This window comes from Raphanus sativus, chromosome 6, assembly GCF_000801105.2.
Source record: "Raphanus sativus cultivar WK10039 chromosome 6, ASM80110v3, whole genome shotgun sequence".
In the NCBI taxonomy this organism is placed as follows: domain Eukaryota; kingdom Viridiplantae; phylum Streptophyta; class Magnoliopsida; order Brassicales; family Brassicaceae; genus Raphanus; species Raphanus sativus.
The window spans coordinates 36625770-36641783 of record NC_079516.1 but is presented as its reverse complement, the minus strand read 5'-3'; the positions used below and the strand labels follow the sequence as shown (position 1 = coordinate 36641783).

Genomic DNA, 16014 nt, shown 5'->3' with positions numbered 1-16014 from the left:
AAAATGAGCAGCCATTTAAAAATGTTTACAAGGCTCGTTTGTGTTATGCAAGATATGCGCTTCATAATTTACATGCGCTCTTTCTACCTACAACTAAAAAATCGGTGGGGGCTTTGCTTATTTTACGTCATCTTCAGGCTTGTGGAGATTGTTTCATGTGTCATGAATTAAGTTAGAAAATGCGGAGTTCAGAATCCTCATTGCTCTTGCTTCACCTGAACTCCGACAAACTAAACCTAACCGACTCCAAACCAGAATGTTTTTATCAATTCAAACCGAACCGAATTTTGTTTATAAAAGCAAGAGTACAGATCTACCAACAAGTGCATAGAGAAAGAGCATTAAACACGCTTCTTGAATGAAAGTTTGAGCTTAATGTAACAAGACGTGTTGCAAAAGAAATGTTATAAGATTTTTCAGTGGCAAATAACTTGAACGAGGTCAAGAGCAGAATCCTTGTCTTTCATGTTCCTCTCAGCTTCTCCATTCTCCGGCAAACCCCAGTCAAAGAAGTAAAGTAGATTCAACAACCCTAGTTCAACAAGTGTGATCCCCATTGCCATCCCTGGACAGATTCTCCGACCAGAACCAAACGGTAAAAGCTCAAAGTTTACTCCCTTGTAATCTACTGAACTATCAAGAAACCTATCAGGATCAAACTCATCAGGGTTTTTCCACACGCTTGGATCACGTGCTATAGCGTAAGCATTGATCAAGATCTGTGTCTTTTGGGGAATATCATAGCCTTGGATCTTAATGTGAGACATTGTCTCCCTTGGGAGTAAAAGTGGAGCTGCTGGGTGTAACCTAAATATCTCCTTGACCATTAGCTTAAAGTAGTGAAGCTTGTTTAGATCCTCTTCTGTGATTCTCTCTTTCTTGTCCCCCAGTGTTGTCCGAATCTCATCTTTTACTTTCCTCATCACTCTAGGATTTCTTATCAGTTCTGTCATTGCCCATATCAATGTGAAGGCGCTTGTGCTAACCCCTGCAATAAATATGTCCTGGCCATAAAAGATACCGTGAATTACAAGTTTTGTAGTACTTTTCTCAACTAAAAATTATATGTCCTGGTAAATTATGTTTTTTACCATTTTTTTTCTCAAAACTAATTATATTTAAGTTTAATTATAAGTGTTCTTTAATGCTAAACTAGTTTTTTTTATCATATGCTAAACTAGTTTTTCATGTAAAATTAAACTAGCTTTTCTCAAAAACTAGTATTAACTAAAAATTGTGTGTTTTGATAATTTTTTGGACTAATTTTTCTCAAAACTAATAAATATGTCATGGTAAAAAGTATACACTAATTTTTCTCAAAAGAAAAAAAAAGTTACCGAGATCATTCCCTTCAGATGATCCGTTGTGAACTTGAACGAGTCTCCATCTTTCTCTTGCTCCATCATATCGATCATCACGTCGATTATATCAGACCTCTCTGCATCTCTTCTCACAGGCTTAAGATGATCATTGAGAATGTTCTGGAAGAAAGTGTCGAGCTCCGAGAAAACATGATCCAATCTCTTGTTCTGACCGGAGATCCAGTCCATGAGTCTACCCATACCTCTAGGGAAAAAGTCAGAGAACATAGAAGTCATCTCGAGTAACTCAGACTTGTGCACAAGATCCATGATGCTATCTTCATCTATGAACTCGCAGTCATGAAGATTTAGCCCAAACGCGATCCTACATACAATACTCCCGACTAACGTGTGTAGGGTTTTCTTCAGACTCACCAGAGATTGCTTTGAAGCAGCTTCAGACAGTTTCTTGACCAACAAGTCATTCTCCTCCTCTCTTATATACCTAAAAGAGTGAAACTTTTTTGAGCTGAAGAGCTCGACCACTGAGAGCTTTCTCATCATCTTCCATTCTTCACCATAAGGAGCGAAGCCAATGTCTTTAAAGTTGTAAGAGATCTTTCTTGTCCCTTCTGTCTTTGGTCGGCTACAACAATCGATATCGTGGTTCTTGAGTACTTCCTCTGCTGTTTCTTTAGATGAGATCACCACCACGGTAACGAAACCAAAACGCAGAAGCATCACTGGCCCGTAGTTATGGGAGAGGCTCCTGGGAGGTAGTTCATGGAGTTGGTGTAAGTTTCCGATGATCGGAAGCTTCTTTGGTCCCGGAGGTAGCTTCCATTTCGAAGGTTTGAGATTTTTCAAGAAGATCAAGAAAAAAGGTAAGAGGAAACAGAAACAGAGGAACATTGCCATTTTCGTTGCTCTGTCTTTCTTCTTTGGGTTTTGTTATACTAGTTGCATTTTAACAATTATATACACATAGTTACCATATTTTACAATAATCATTAAATGTTTTTTTAATGCGAGTAGTTTTCTACTAATTGTTGATGATAATCCAAAGTAATTGATTCAAATAAACAACCCACAAGCCTTACGTGTTGTAGAGGTGGATTCTCTGACACCACCGCTGACTCAGCGATAATAAAACGAACAGGGCAATATATATATATATATATATATATATATATATAGAAAATCCATAACCAACCTTCATATAAAATGACCTAGCTAAAGGCTAAAGTCAACTTTTTATTTCACTAGTGCAAGCAAAATGTATATATATATTAACATTAAACCACTTTAATTTTTAGAGTTAATTACCAAGTGTTAATTATTCTAAAGTTCAGTGTTATCAGGCCCGTCCCTTACGTAAGGCGAGTAGAGCTAAAGCTTTAGGCCACAAGATTATTAACAATTTTTTAGGCCACATTTTTCTGACACTGATTCTAGTTAAATGGTTAAAACATTATATTGACTTATTCTTTAAGTTAGTCTTGAATCCTGAATAATATGGTTTATGTTGGACTTTATATTGTTTAGATTTTATTCTATTTTCGCATGTGTTATTTGTAATCTAATCTATTAATTTAGGGATTATCTACTATTTGAAGTTCTCATTTAAATTTTGGACTTTTTCATAATTGTTGCTAGAATATATCATGTCTCCTATACAATGCAACCTACCAACTTAAATTAAATCAAATCTTAACCAACATAGATTAGTTAAACCTAACCAATAGCACTTTTATAATATCTAATCTATTAATTTAGGGATTATCTACTATTTGAAGTTCTCATTTAAATTTTGGACTCTTTCATAATTGTTGCTAGAATATATCATGTCTCCTATACAATGCAACCTACCAACTTAAATTAAACCAAATCTTAACAACATAGATTAGTTAAACCTAACCAATAACACTTTTATAATATTTTTGGTTAATCTCTTAATATAATTAGATCATATAAAACTGAACCACTCTTAAATCAACGAGTTTCATATCATTCCAGACATAAGAGAAAAAATATTCGACTCATTTACAACGTATGCATACAAAGACCGTGTATGCTTATGCTCATTGATCTTCCAAAAACCAAATAATTGTGGCATAGACCAACATAGGCTCATGTTCGTATCACTAACTTTACTTCTATATATTTACTCTTTACCTACATCATATCACAACATACATAGTTATGCAAGAACATGATTTTTTTTTGTTCAAACAACCAAATAATGGTGGCATATGGTCAGTAGATTTTTTAAATATGTTTTTTTATATATTACATTTTACGAGACTATGTGTATAAGTTTTTTTTTTGAAAAAAGGCATAACTATGTTTATAAGTTAAAAGGTAAAAAGTATGACAAGGCAAATTATTATACTAAAAATGAAAGAAGATTAAATACAAACTAATAACAAGTACAACACAAATTATCACACTATTAAATTCTATATATATTTAATAAAATATTATATATATGTCTAATATGTATAAATATATAAATGTTACACAAAATATATATAATATTATATACACATATTATATATACCAAATATTATTAATTGAAATTTGACAAATCAATTTCCGCCCTTTAGGGCGGGTCCTAATCTAGTTTATCTGTTATTTTGTACAATTTAATATTAACAAGTAATAATTTTTCAAACAAACTACTCATTTAAAAAAAAATCTAAATGTTATAGTTAATACATACTAACAGTCTAAGGTTCATCTGATTTTTTCCGTGGAACTAAACTAAAATTAAATATGTATGTGTGTATAACTGTATTCCACAAATAAATATAAGTAAATGTATAGAAATGTGTTTTAGGCCACAAAAATTACCGGGACGGCACTGAGTGTTATACTATATAGTTATTGTAATTTTATTGAGAATTTAATAGTCAGATTTTGCATCAAGGCCTTGTTCTATGTTTTCTACAAATGTTGACTATTTTAGACCTTGTCCTTCTAACTAATTAGTCCTTAGGGATTTATAAAGAACTATAGACCTAAGTTATAAATAGAAAATTAATCATAGCTAGGGTTTACTATTCTCAATACTTAAAATGTGTCGCTAGTTTAGAATCAAGCTTAATGTAGCACAATGTCATTTTCGTTGCTCTCTCTCTCTTCTTTGGGTTTTTGTTATACTAGTTGAAGAATTTAACAATTTATTTATACATAAATAGTTACTATATATATTTAATAATAATCATCGCATGTTTTGTTTTTAATGTGGTTAATTTTCTAATAAGAAATAATTGTAGATGATAATCCAAAGTAATCGATTAAAAGAAAGAAACCACAACTCTTACGTATTGGGATGTGATGGATTCACGATCGATATTTGAGTATAAAAATCCAAACTCAATCTTGATATTAAATGACCTAAAGGCTAAGTCAAACCTTTTCTTTCATTAGTGCAAGTATAAATTTAGGTCTGGACATGGATCGGATATCCGGATTTTTGAAGGTATTTGTGATTTGCTTCGAATGTTACGAATATCTAATTTTTCAATTTTTTTTTACTTCGAAAAATATTGATTTTCGGAAAAACGGATATCCGGAAAATAAATAGAAATTTGCGGATATTTTCAAATACTTACGGATATCTCATTTGTTTTGATTTATACAAATAATCTTAAAAATTCGATACAATTTTTTTTGTAAATTTTTTTTACATGATATAAAAGATAAAAATTAAAAAAAAATCGTGTATCTACATATTTTGTAAAATTTTAAACTTAGTTAACAATTATAATAATTCAAAACTTAAAAAAAAAATCTATATTATCATAAATGTTTTCTCTTCCTTTTATATAATACTTTTATATAATTAATAATGTGAATATAATCTGTCAAATAATATGTTAGAGTAATAATTATATAGTTTTATACATTTAAAGTTTTAAATACAATAAAAATACATGTATTTACATATTGACGGATCGGATCGGATATTCGCTTCCCAAAATTTTAATATTTGTGATTTACTTCGATTTTAACGTATATTGAATTTTAGTATTTGCTTTGCTTCGAATAGCTTACGGATATCCTGAATTTTCGGATCGAATAGCAATAAATAACGAATCAAATCAAATTTAACGGATAAAATGCTCAGCCCTAAGTATAATGTACTATATCAATATAAAACCACTTTATTTTTATTACTAAGTGTTAGTTATTCTAAAGTTTAGATTTTTTTTACTTTATAGTTTGTTATAATATTATTGAGAATTTAATAATCAGATTCAGCATAAAGGCCTTATTGTACTTTTTCTACAATTGTTGACCTTGTCCTCCTAAAACTTAAAGAAAGATAAAGAGAAAAGTTCTCTTGCACACATACTCTAAAAACCTATGAAGATAGTTTTTTAAAAAGTGTCAATTCCTTACAGAATGAGGTACAGAGAAACCTCTATAAATTAATAACGTCAGAATTACATCAAAACTATATTTTTTATTAATTTTATAGAAATTATTAATTTATCAATATATTAATTGAACCAAAATTTAATTTAAGACCATAAAATTATATTATTTTATAGAGATTTTTAGTATATATTAATTTATAGATTATTAATTTAAAGAGGTTATACTATATTTTGAGGTATTTAAAAGAAAATCAATTTTAGTTAAAAACATTAGTTATATTATAATGTTATTATTTATTTAGAGAGAACTTATTTTTAAGATACTATCCAATAAAGATGCTCTAAGGTATCTTTGGTGGAAAATTTCTCAACTAATGTAAAACACTACGAGAAAAATGAAAAGAGAATGCAAATATGGAAGAAAGAGATAATAGATGATTCTGAAAGAAGAGACTTTCATGAAGGCTAGAGAAACTTTTGCAGTACGTATCTTCTATTTAGGTTATGAATGAAGGGAGCATGAGAGAGTCAGATCATAAAGTTATTGGAAGAGAACTCCGTTTAACTTATTTTCACCATTTTTTGTTTCTAAAATGTATTTTGTCGGGAATCTGCAAGCATTACAGATTTTTTTCATTAAGAAAAAAACAGATCTCTTACATACAGTTATATCCACTAGTATTTGGTGATGGTTTACCCATTTTTTTTCTTTTCACCAATAAATGATTTTATTACAAATTAACAATATATTTAATATTCTTCTATAAAGAGCAAATTTTCATTCTCTTTAACTTACAATTTTTACAATACAAAAATTCTAATTTTTTACTTATCTCCTTTTACTTTTGTTATACATACATATATATATATATATTAATGGAAGATAGACATATTTGGTTAATTACTAAGATTTTTATATTTTAATCTTAGAATTACAATCGCATGGCTTTAGTGCGATATTTATTGTCATTTATATATTATGTATTTTATTGTAATTTTTATTATTTAAATATACAATCTATTTTTAAATTTTCTCTTCTCATTATAAAATGTAATCACACGTTAAAATTGTAAGCCGGTTCGATATTAAAATCCGGTATTTTTAGATTCAAATAAATATTGTAATTTTTTAAAAAATCATAAAAATTTTCATATGTTTCTAATTTCTATCTAAATTAATTATTTTTTTCATATTTATATCATTTTTATTTCATATCATTTTAGATTTAACAATGATATATAATTGTATCAAAATAATTTTATAGTTATACTTATATATAGATATTTAATTTAAAATTAAATTAAAATTAAAAACCTAGTTGGTTCCGTTTGACCATTGACTTAACTATAGTAAATATAATAAATTGTTTGATCTGCTTGATCTGCACTTGATCTGCATAATCCGCATGATTTGCACTTGATCCGCATGATCTGCACCGCTTGAAATATTTTTACCATTCAACTCTAGTGGTTCAAACAATTAGCCATTAATTTTTCTTTTTATTTTTGTTTAAGAAATCTTTGACAGTTTCTCAACCAATGCAAATGCTCTTAGAGATTTGTAATGAACTATACAGCTAACTAATAAATAGAAGATTAATCACAAGGTTTACTATTTTGAATACTTAAAAGTTGTCTCTATTTTAGAATTAAGCTTAATGCAGAACAAACATTCAATAACCCATATTAAAGAAGGTTTTGCAAGAACCCAAATATTTAGTGGAGAATAACTTGAACAAAGTCAAGAGCAACTTCATCTCCAGTGGTGATCTTCTCGGCTGCTTCTTCCTCAGCCAATCCCCAGTCGAAGAAATAAAGCAAGTTTAAAAGTCCAAACTCAACAATGACAATCCCCATGGCCATTCCTGGACAGATTCTCCGACCAGCACCAAACGGTAAAAGCTCAAAGTTCAATCCCCTGTAATCTACAGAACTATCAAGAAACCTATCAGGATCAAACTCATCAGGGTTTTTCCACACTTTCGGATCACGTGCTATCGCGTATGCGTTGATCAAAATCTGTGTCTTTTTGGGAATATCATAGCCTTGGATCTTAATGTGAGACATTGTCTCTCTTGGGAGTAAAAGTGGAGCTGCTGGGTGTAACCTAAATATCTCCTTGACCATTAGCTTAAAGTAGTGAAGCTGGTTCAAATCTTCTTCTGTGAGTCTCTCCTTCTTGTCCCCAAGCGTTGTTCGAATCTCATCTTGTACTTTCTTCATCACTCTAGGGTTTCTGATCAACTCGGTCATTGCCCATATCATTGTGGATGCGCTTGTGCTGACCCCTGCTAGAAAAATGTCCTGACATAACACAAAATCATCTTACAAATGAAAAGTTTATAATAATATTTAGAATGGTCTTTAATATTTCTTATAATTTTTCTAATAGCATATAACTATCCATTTTCATAAAAATGGTAATAGTATCAAGTTATTTTTAGTTACCGATATCATTCCTTTGAGATGATCAGTGGTGATCTTGAAAGAGTCTTGCTTCCTAATCATATCGATCATCACATCGATAATATCAGACCCCTCTTGTACTCTTCTTCCAGGCTTAAGATGATCATCAAGAACATTCTGAAAGAACGTGTCGAGTTCCGAGAAAGCATTCTCTAGTCTCTTTGTCTGACCAGAGAACAAATCTATGAGTTCACCGACTCTTCCAGGAAACAAGTCAGAGAACATAGAAGTTCTCGTGAGCAACTCAGACTTTTGCACAAGATCAGCTATACCATCTTCATCGATGAACTCACACTCATGGAGAGTTTGCCCTAGCCCGACTCTACAGACAATACTTCCTACTAGTGCGTAAAGGGTTTTCTTCAAACTCACCAGAGATTGCTCCGAAGCAGATTCAGAAAGTTTCTTGACTAACAAGTCATTCTCCTCCTCTCTAGCATACCTAAAGGACTGAATCTTTTTCGAGCTGAAAAGCTCCACCACCGAGAGCTTTCTCATGGCTCTCCACTCCTCGCCGTAAGGCGCAAACCCAATGTCTTTAGCGTTGTAAGAGATCATTCTGATCCCGGCAGTCTCTGGTCGGTTACAACACTCAAGGTCGTGAGTCTTGAGCACTTCCTCTGCTGCTTCTTTTGATGAAATCACGACCATGGGGACAAATCTATTAGTGTTTCAGAGGTGAACAGAAAGAAAGTTTCTTCTCACGTTCATGGAGGTCTAGAAGACGACAAGAGAGAGAAGAGACAAAGAAGGGAAAGGATTTTCTGTTATTGATTAATGTGTGCATCGCTCACACTATATACACTTAGTACAATATGAACCGGAACAAACCGGCTGAGATAATAATGAAATGTACAATTGAATCAAACCGTATCTAATCAGACCAAACCGAATCTAACTCTAATTAGACCAATATTCCCCCTCAAGATGGAGCATATATGTTAATGAACTCCATCTTGCTCAATAAATGGCGGAACTGTGTAGGAAAGAGAGGTTTTGTCAAGATGTCTGCAAGTTGATGTTCTGATCGGACGTGAAGTGTTCTGATCATTCCCATCTTCACTCTTTCGCGAACAATGTGACAGTCTCTTTCCATGTGTTTGGTGCGCTCGTGGAACACGGAGTTGTTTGCGATGTGGATAGCTGCGGTGTTATCACAATATAAAGGAGCAGCTTCATGAACGTCAATCCAGAGATCTTCCATCATCATACGGAACCAAAGCATTTCTCGAACTGCCTCAGACATTGCTCTGTATTCAGACTCTGCAGAGGAATGGGAAACAGTTTCTTGTTTGGTGGAACGCCAAGCAATCAAAGCCGATCCAACAAACATACAATACCCAGTAATGCTCCGACGGGAGTCTGGACAAGAGCCCCAATCAGCATCTGCAAAAGCTGATAACCTTAAGTTTGAGATAGCTGAGTAGAACAAGCCTTGTCCTGCAGTTCCTTTCAAATAATGAAGAATCTTATAAGCGGCTTGAAGATGAGGACGTCTTGGAGTAGAAGTAAACTGACATAACTTGTGAACCGCGAAAGTTATGTCAGGTCTAGTGAACGTCAGGTATAATAGCTTCCCAACGAGACGTCGATACTGCTCTGCATCTTCCAAAAGTTCCCCAACTTCAATAGACAGTTTGATACTAGGGTCCATCGGTATAGAAGAAGATTTGCAACCTAGAAGCCCTGTCTCAGTGAGTAAATCGAGAACGTATTTACGCTGGCAGATGGAGATTCCAGCAGAGGATCTTGCGACTTCTAGTCCGAGGAAATAACGCAAAGTTCCCAAGTCTCGAAGTTTGAAAGAAGCTTGAAGAGCAGCCTTGAGCAACTCAGTAGCTTGATCACAACTGCTAGCAATTATAATGTCGTCAACGTAGACAAGCACTGCCATATACACTGATCCAGAGTTCTTGATAAACAAAGTGTGGTCACCTGAAGAAGTCTTAAAACCCAAGTCATGAAGCGCTTTAGAAAATTTTAAGAACCACTGGCGAGAAGCTTGTTTCAAACCGTAGAGAGATTTCTTCAGTTTGCAGACAGCATTAGGTGGGAAAGATTCCCCCTGTCTTCCAGAGTATCCAGGTGGCAAAGTCATGTATATTTCTTCTTCGAGGTCCCCATTTAGAAAGGCATTCGATATGTCCAACTGAGAGAGAGACCATCCTTTAGCTGCTGCAACTGCAAGTAGCAACTTGACCGTAGCTAACTTTGCAACAGGAGAAAAGGTTTCCACATAGTCTAGTCCTTCTTGTTGTGTGTATCCCTTGGCGACAAGCCTAGCTTTATAACGCTCCAAAGTCCCATCAGCATTCAGCTTTATCTTGTATACCCACTTGCAACCCACTGCTTTCTTACCAGCTGGTAGAGAACAGATGATCCAAGTTCCATTATCTTCAAGTGCAGTTATCTCAACATCCATAGCGTCCAACCATTCTTTGATCTTACAGGCTTGAGCAAAGGAAGTTGGTTCTGGAATGTCATTCAGAGCATTAATGAAGATCATATACGGATCAGAGAGAGACGCATATGAGATCACATTGGAGATGGGATGCTCTGTAGAGGTAGCTGTTGAGTATACATGGTAGTCTTGAAGATGTTGTGGAGGCTTGGAGACTCTGCGAGTTGGAACAGAGGGAACTGGAGGCGTTGTAGTTGTCTCAGAGGTATGAGGAGCAGGAGCAGGAGACGCTGATCTTTTGTATACATGAGGGAAGAAAGCATCATATTCTGCATCTTGAGGAGATTGCAGAAGCGGAAACAGAGTCTCATAGAAGACTACGTTACGTGAGATGAAGATCTCATGGCTCTCAATGTCCATTAGCTTGTAGCCTTTGTAACCAGATGGATAACCCAAGAAAACGCAGGCACGAGCTCGATCTTGGAACTTGTGGCGACCTTTTGGAGATGTACTCGCATAACATAGGCATCCAAAAGTCTTCAAGTTCGAGTAATCAGGACATTTGCCAGTGAGTTTCTCAAAGGGAGTCTTGTTGTCGATGACTCGAGAAGGAGTGCGATTGATGATAAACACTGCAGTAAGGACACATTCTCCCCAAAGGCTCAGAGAAACTCCAGATTGAAACAGAAGAGCTCTAGCTACGTTGAGGATATGTTGATGTTTTCGCTCAACTACTGAGTTCTGTTCTGGAGTTTCCGGACAGGAGTGGTAAGAGATGATCCCTTTTGACTTGTAGAGAGCATCAAAACGCAGTTCCGGTGCGTTATCTGAACGAACTGATTTGACCTTTGCATCATATTGTGTCTCCACCATTTGAATGAACTCTGGGAAAACCGTAAGAACATCACTCTTGAGCTTAAGAAGGTAGACCCAAGTAGCGCGTGTGTGGTCGTCTACTATCGTAAGAAAGTATCTGTGACCATCTTGAGTTGTTTCAGAGAACGGTCCCCATACATCGATGTGAAGTAATTCAAACGGAGCAGAACAAATTTTAGGATGCAGAGAATAAGTTAACTTCTTTTGTTTGGCTCGTTGACAGATATCACAATGTAACAATCCCTTATTCTTGGCCTTAGAAAATCCAAGTACATCACGAAGCAGTTCAAGTCTTTCAAAAGTGCTATGACCAAAACGCTGATGCCAAACAGATGCATCGACAACAGAATGAATAAAAGAAGAAGTGTCAGGATCTTGAGCAGGAGACTCCAAGCTTCTCGCGTCCAAGACGTATAGGTTTGCTATCCTTCTACCGCTTCCAATCATCGATCCCCTGGTAGGATCCTGTATACGGAAACAACCAGATTCAAACAGAACTTCAGTTCCAGTATCAGACGTCAAAGAGCTGACACTTAAGAGATTGAGTCGAAACTCTGGAATGTACAAAACATTCTGCAGAGTTAAAGTGGCACTGATCACTATCTGACCGATTCCACTGACTTTGAGAGTAGAACCGTTAGGTAGATTGACAGAGTGCTGAACATTAGTGTCAATATTAACAAAGGCACTACGATCATGAGAGACATGGTGAGTAGCACCGGAGTCAACCACCCATGTATGAGAATCAGTAGCGCATTGTGTGACACTTAAAATCCCAACAAAACTGAATGTTGAGGAAGAGAAAGCAATACCGGAGGTATCTTGATGCTGAGATGTGGATGGAGCAGACTCATTAGGCTTAACTTGCAGTTGAGAGCTGAAGTAAGCAATGAAGTTTTGGATTTGGTCCTTGTTCAAGTTACCAACAAGACTTGCCAAACCATTTGGTGAATGAGGCTTATCATGAGTGGTGACTTGAGCAGTGACAGCAGCAGGAGCAGGAGGCTTTGGCTGAGATCCTTTGTCATTGTTCCAGCGGCCTCCTTTCTTCCATCCAATAGGGTAACCATGTAGCTTATAGCATCGATCGATCACGTGTCCAGTATTACCACAGTGAGAACAAGTAGGTCCAGTCCTCTTCTGAAAAGCGTTCAACGCTCCTTGTTGTGGAGTGTTGTTGTCACCAGCAGGTGCACCAGACTGAGCTGTTGGAGAGGAGTCATGACCCACTTGAAAAGTGGTTGGAGAGACCACAGAGTTGAACTGACGCTGGCTATCGTCCTGGTCCAGAATATTGCAGATCTCAGCGAGGTCAGGAAGAGGTTTGCGCATGATAATCTGGCTGCGAATGATTGAGTATTTCTCGTTAAGACCAGCCAGAAACTTGATAGTGCGTCCTCTTTCGACCTTTGCTTTAGCAGCACGTTGACTGAGACAGCTAGAGGTGTTGCAGCAGAGACAAACTTCCGGAGGTTCAGTGCTATCGAGGTTATCCCAAAGGGTTTTGAGGGCAGTGTAATAACCTGACAGATCCAAGGAGCCTTGACGAAGGTCTTGGATTTGTTGAACCAACTGGAAAGTTCGTGGTAGGTTCGTCTTGTGAAAGCGGTGATGCAAGTCAAGCCAAATCTCCTTTGCATCATCAAAAGACAAAATACTACCGTAGATTTGCTTAGACACCGAGTTAAGGAGCCAGGACTTTACCATGCTGTTACAACGAGACCAGATCCGCAAAAGGTTGTTGCTTGAATCGGGTCGCGGAAAAGATCCATCAACGAAAACGATCTTGTTCTTCGCTTCAAGGGCTATCTTCATCGCTGAGCACCACTGTGTGTAGTTTGATCCATCCAGTTGAATAGAAACGAGGTTCATCCCTGGATGGTCAGCACTATGGAGAAACAGAGGCGAGTGAATACTGTCAGGGTTCATCACGGCGGAAAGAGCAAGCGAAGGATCCTCATCGAAAGGAGAAGCAGGGCTTCCACGGAGAGGATTAGAGCTGCTAGCACGGGTAAAACGACCACGGCGGTTCCGACGTAGATTGACAACCATCGAGACAGGAAACGAAGAAGACGGCGAAAACAGAGAGAAGGAGAACAGAGAACCGAAAAAAAAAATGAGCAAAATGGAGCTCAAAAGAAAGAGAATGGACCGATGTTGAGTTTTAACTCAACGCTCTGATACCATATTAGTGTTTCAGAGGTGAACAGAAAGAAAGTTTCTTCTCACGTTCATGGAGGTCTAGAAGACGACAAGAGAGAGAAGAGACAAAGAAGGGAAAGGATTTTCTGTTATTGATTAATGTGTGCATCGCTCACACTATATACACTTAGTACAATATGAACCGGAACAAACCGGCTGAGATAATAATGAAATGTACAATTGAATCAAACCGTATCTAATCAGACCAAACCGAATCTAACTCTAATTAGACCAATAAAATCCGAAGCGGAGATGCACTACAGGTCCGTACTTTTGGGAGAGGTTCCTACGGTTCCTGGGATTTAGCTCTCCGCGTTGGTGTAAGTTTCCGATGATCGGAAGCTTCGGTGGTCCCGGAGGAAGATTCCATTTGGAGGGTCTGAGATTTTTCAAGAAGATTAAGATAAGGGGTAAGAAACAGAGGAAACAGAGCAAGATTGCCATGTTCCGGTCCTGTTTTTGTTTTTTTTTCAGTCGGTTTTGTATTTTAATTGCAACTACTCCATTATAAAATTACGAACTTTATCTTATTTATTTGTTTTTCCATTAGATATTTTTATAAAGGGCAATTATTGATCCAGCATATGAGTGTGGGAGTCGCTGTCGATAATAATCTTAACATAATCGATTAAATAAAGTATTCAATTTGAACTTTGGCTCTCTAAGATAGGGCTGGGTTGCGGGTCGAACCCGCCCCGCATGACCCGCAACCCGCGGGTTTCAGTTTTTTTTTTTGCTCAAAAATTCCGACCCGCACAATCCGCATACATATATATTTATATCCGCACCCGCCCCGTTTAGTTCTGCGGGTAACCCGCGGGACCCGCGGGTTATATATTTTTTAAAAATAATTATTTAACTTATTTTTTTTTCTAAAAAAATTATAAATAATATAATTATAATTAAAAATTTATATATTTTTATATATTTCTAAAATTTTTAATTATTATTTTTTATATTTATCGTATTTAAAAAAAAATATATACCTTTTTACAAAAAAAAAGAATATTTAAAAAAAAAAATTAAAAAAAAAGTTTTTGCGGGTTAGCGGGTACCCGCGATTCAAAATCGACCAACCCGCACCCGCCCCGCACAAAATATTCCAAACCCGCACCCGCACCCGAAAACCGATTTTTGAAAATGGTTTGACCCGCACCCGCCCCGCGACGGGTCAAACGGGGCGGGACCCGCGGACTAAGAGTCAAATTTCCAGGCCTACTCTAAGACGTGCAAATTATCGACCATTTTATAACTAGTGACGTCAAATAGATCCTTCATGTAAACTCATGCCAGTTTCCCGATTTCTATTCTTTCTTAATACTGACTAGAAATCGGCAAACCAAGTGAGAAAGCCTACTTATCAAAGTAGACAGTATTTTTCTAGATATATTTTCTGATATATTTTATTTTATAGTTTTTGCATTTACACTTTTTTAACTGGGTCGGTTATGACATGAGGATGTTGAAGACATCCGGATCCAGCCATAGCTTTTTGCACTTTGTTGACTGTGGCTTCTAGATATAGTTTTGTTTTCCGAAAGAAGTGTAATATAGTTTTGTTGGCGGTACGTAGAGATTGTTCGCAATATTTTTTTATTAAAGTTTTTAATAAACGTTTACTTCTAAATCTCAGATTCAGACATGATCACGTCATCACGGCTGAGGCAATACCACCTTGGTAATCGGATAGTGACAGTGTTTTGGCTTTCCAAGCCATTTGTGCGGAACGAAGACGTTCACCGTATAGAGATAATTCTGTTATTCATGCAAGTAGCCACTTAGATGACGTACGTAACGTCGTCAATATATTGTTCATTTATTATCTAACATATTATATAACTCAAAACAATTTCAGGGTTTACTTTTTAGAAAACAACTTAAATGAATTTTTTCCTTTTAACTTTTTTTTGTTCAAACTTGTTATCCAAAAGAACAATACTTAGGTTTACCCCTGGGGTGAACTTATGAATTCACTTTTTTCCTTATTTCAATCATATTGCCATAAATATTAATGTCACATAAATAAATAAATTATAAATTACAAAAAAAATAAATTTTAAATCATAAATTCTAAATTCGAACCCTAAACCCAAATCTTAGATTTTAAATTTTAAATCAAACCCTAAACCCTAAACCCAAACCTATACCCTAAACCCAAACTATATACCATAAATCCTAAATCTAAATTTAAATTCTAGACTCTAAACTCAAACCATAAACCCTAAATCCAAGCTCTAAACCCTAAACCCAAACTCTTAAACCCTAAATCCTAAACCTTAAACCCAAACTGTAAACTATAAACCCAAAATTTTCAAATACCTTTGGGTTAATGATCATCAAATGTATTTTCAAATACATTTTAGGGTATAGAGTTCGGGTTTAT

The 16014-nt window shown here is 35.6% G+C and overlaps 2 protein-coding genes across 2 annotated transcripts; both read right to left on the bottom strand.

Annotated features, from left to right (window-relative positions):
• Nucleotides 1-333: 333 nt before the first annotated feature.
• Nucleotides 334-2245, bottom strand: LOC108831860 (cytochrome P450 71B28-like). The gene is made up of 2 exons (XM_018605369.2): nucleotides 1338-2245; nucleotides 334-1004 (listed from the first exon to the last, which is right to left on the bottom strand). Exons 1-2 carry the CDS (start codon nucleotides 2217-2219, stop codon nucleotides 417-419), a joined length of 1470 nt encoding a protein of 489 aa, XP_018460871.1. The 5' UTR covers nucleotides 2220-2245; the 3' UTR covers nucleotides 334-416.
• A 5013-nt stretch (nucleotides 2246-7258) lies between these two features.
• On the bottom strand, nucleotides 7259-14133 carry LOC108829701 (cytochrome P450 71B28). Its single transcript, XM_056989165.1, has 3 exons — nucleotides 13874-14133; nucleotides 8135-8814; nucleotides 7259-7990 (listed from the first exon to the last, which is right to left on the bottom strand). The coding sequence occupies exons 1-3, from the start codon at nucleotides 14073-14075 to the stop codon at nucleotides 7403-7405; spliced, it is 1470 nt and encodes a 489-aa protein (XP_056845145.1). The 5' UTR covers nucleotides 14076-14133; the 3' UTR covers nucleotides 7259-7402.
• Between the last annotated feature and the right edge of the window lie 1881 nt (nucleotides 14134-16014).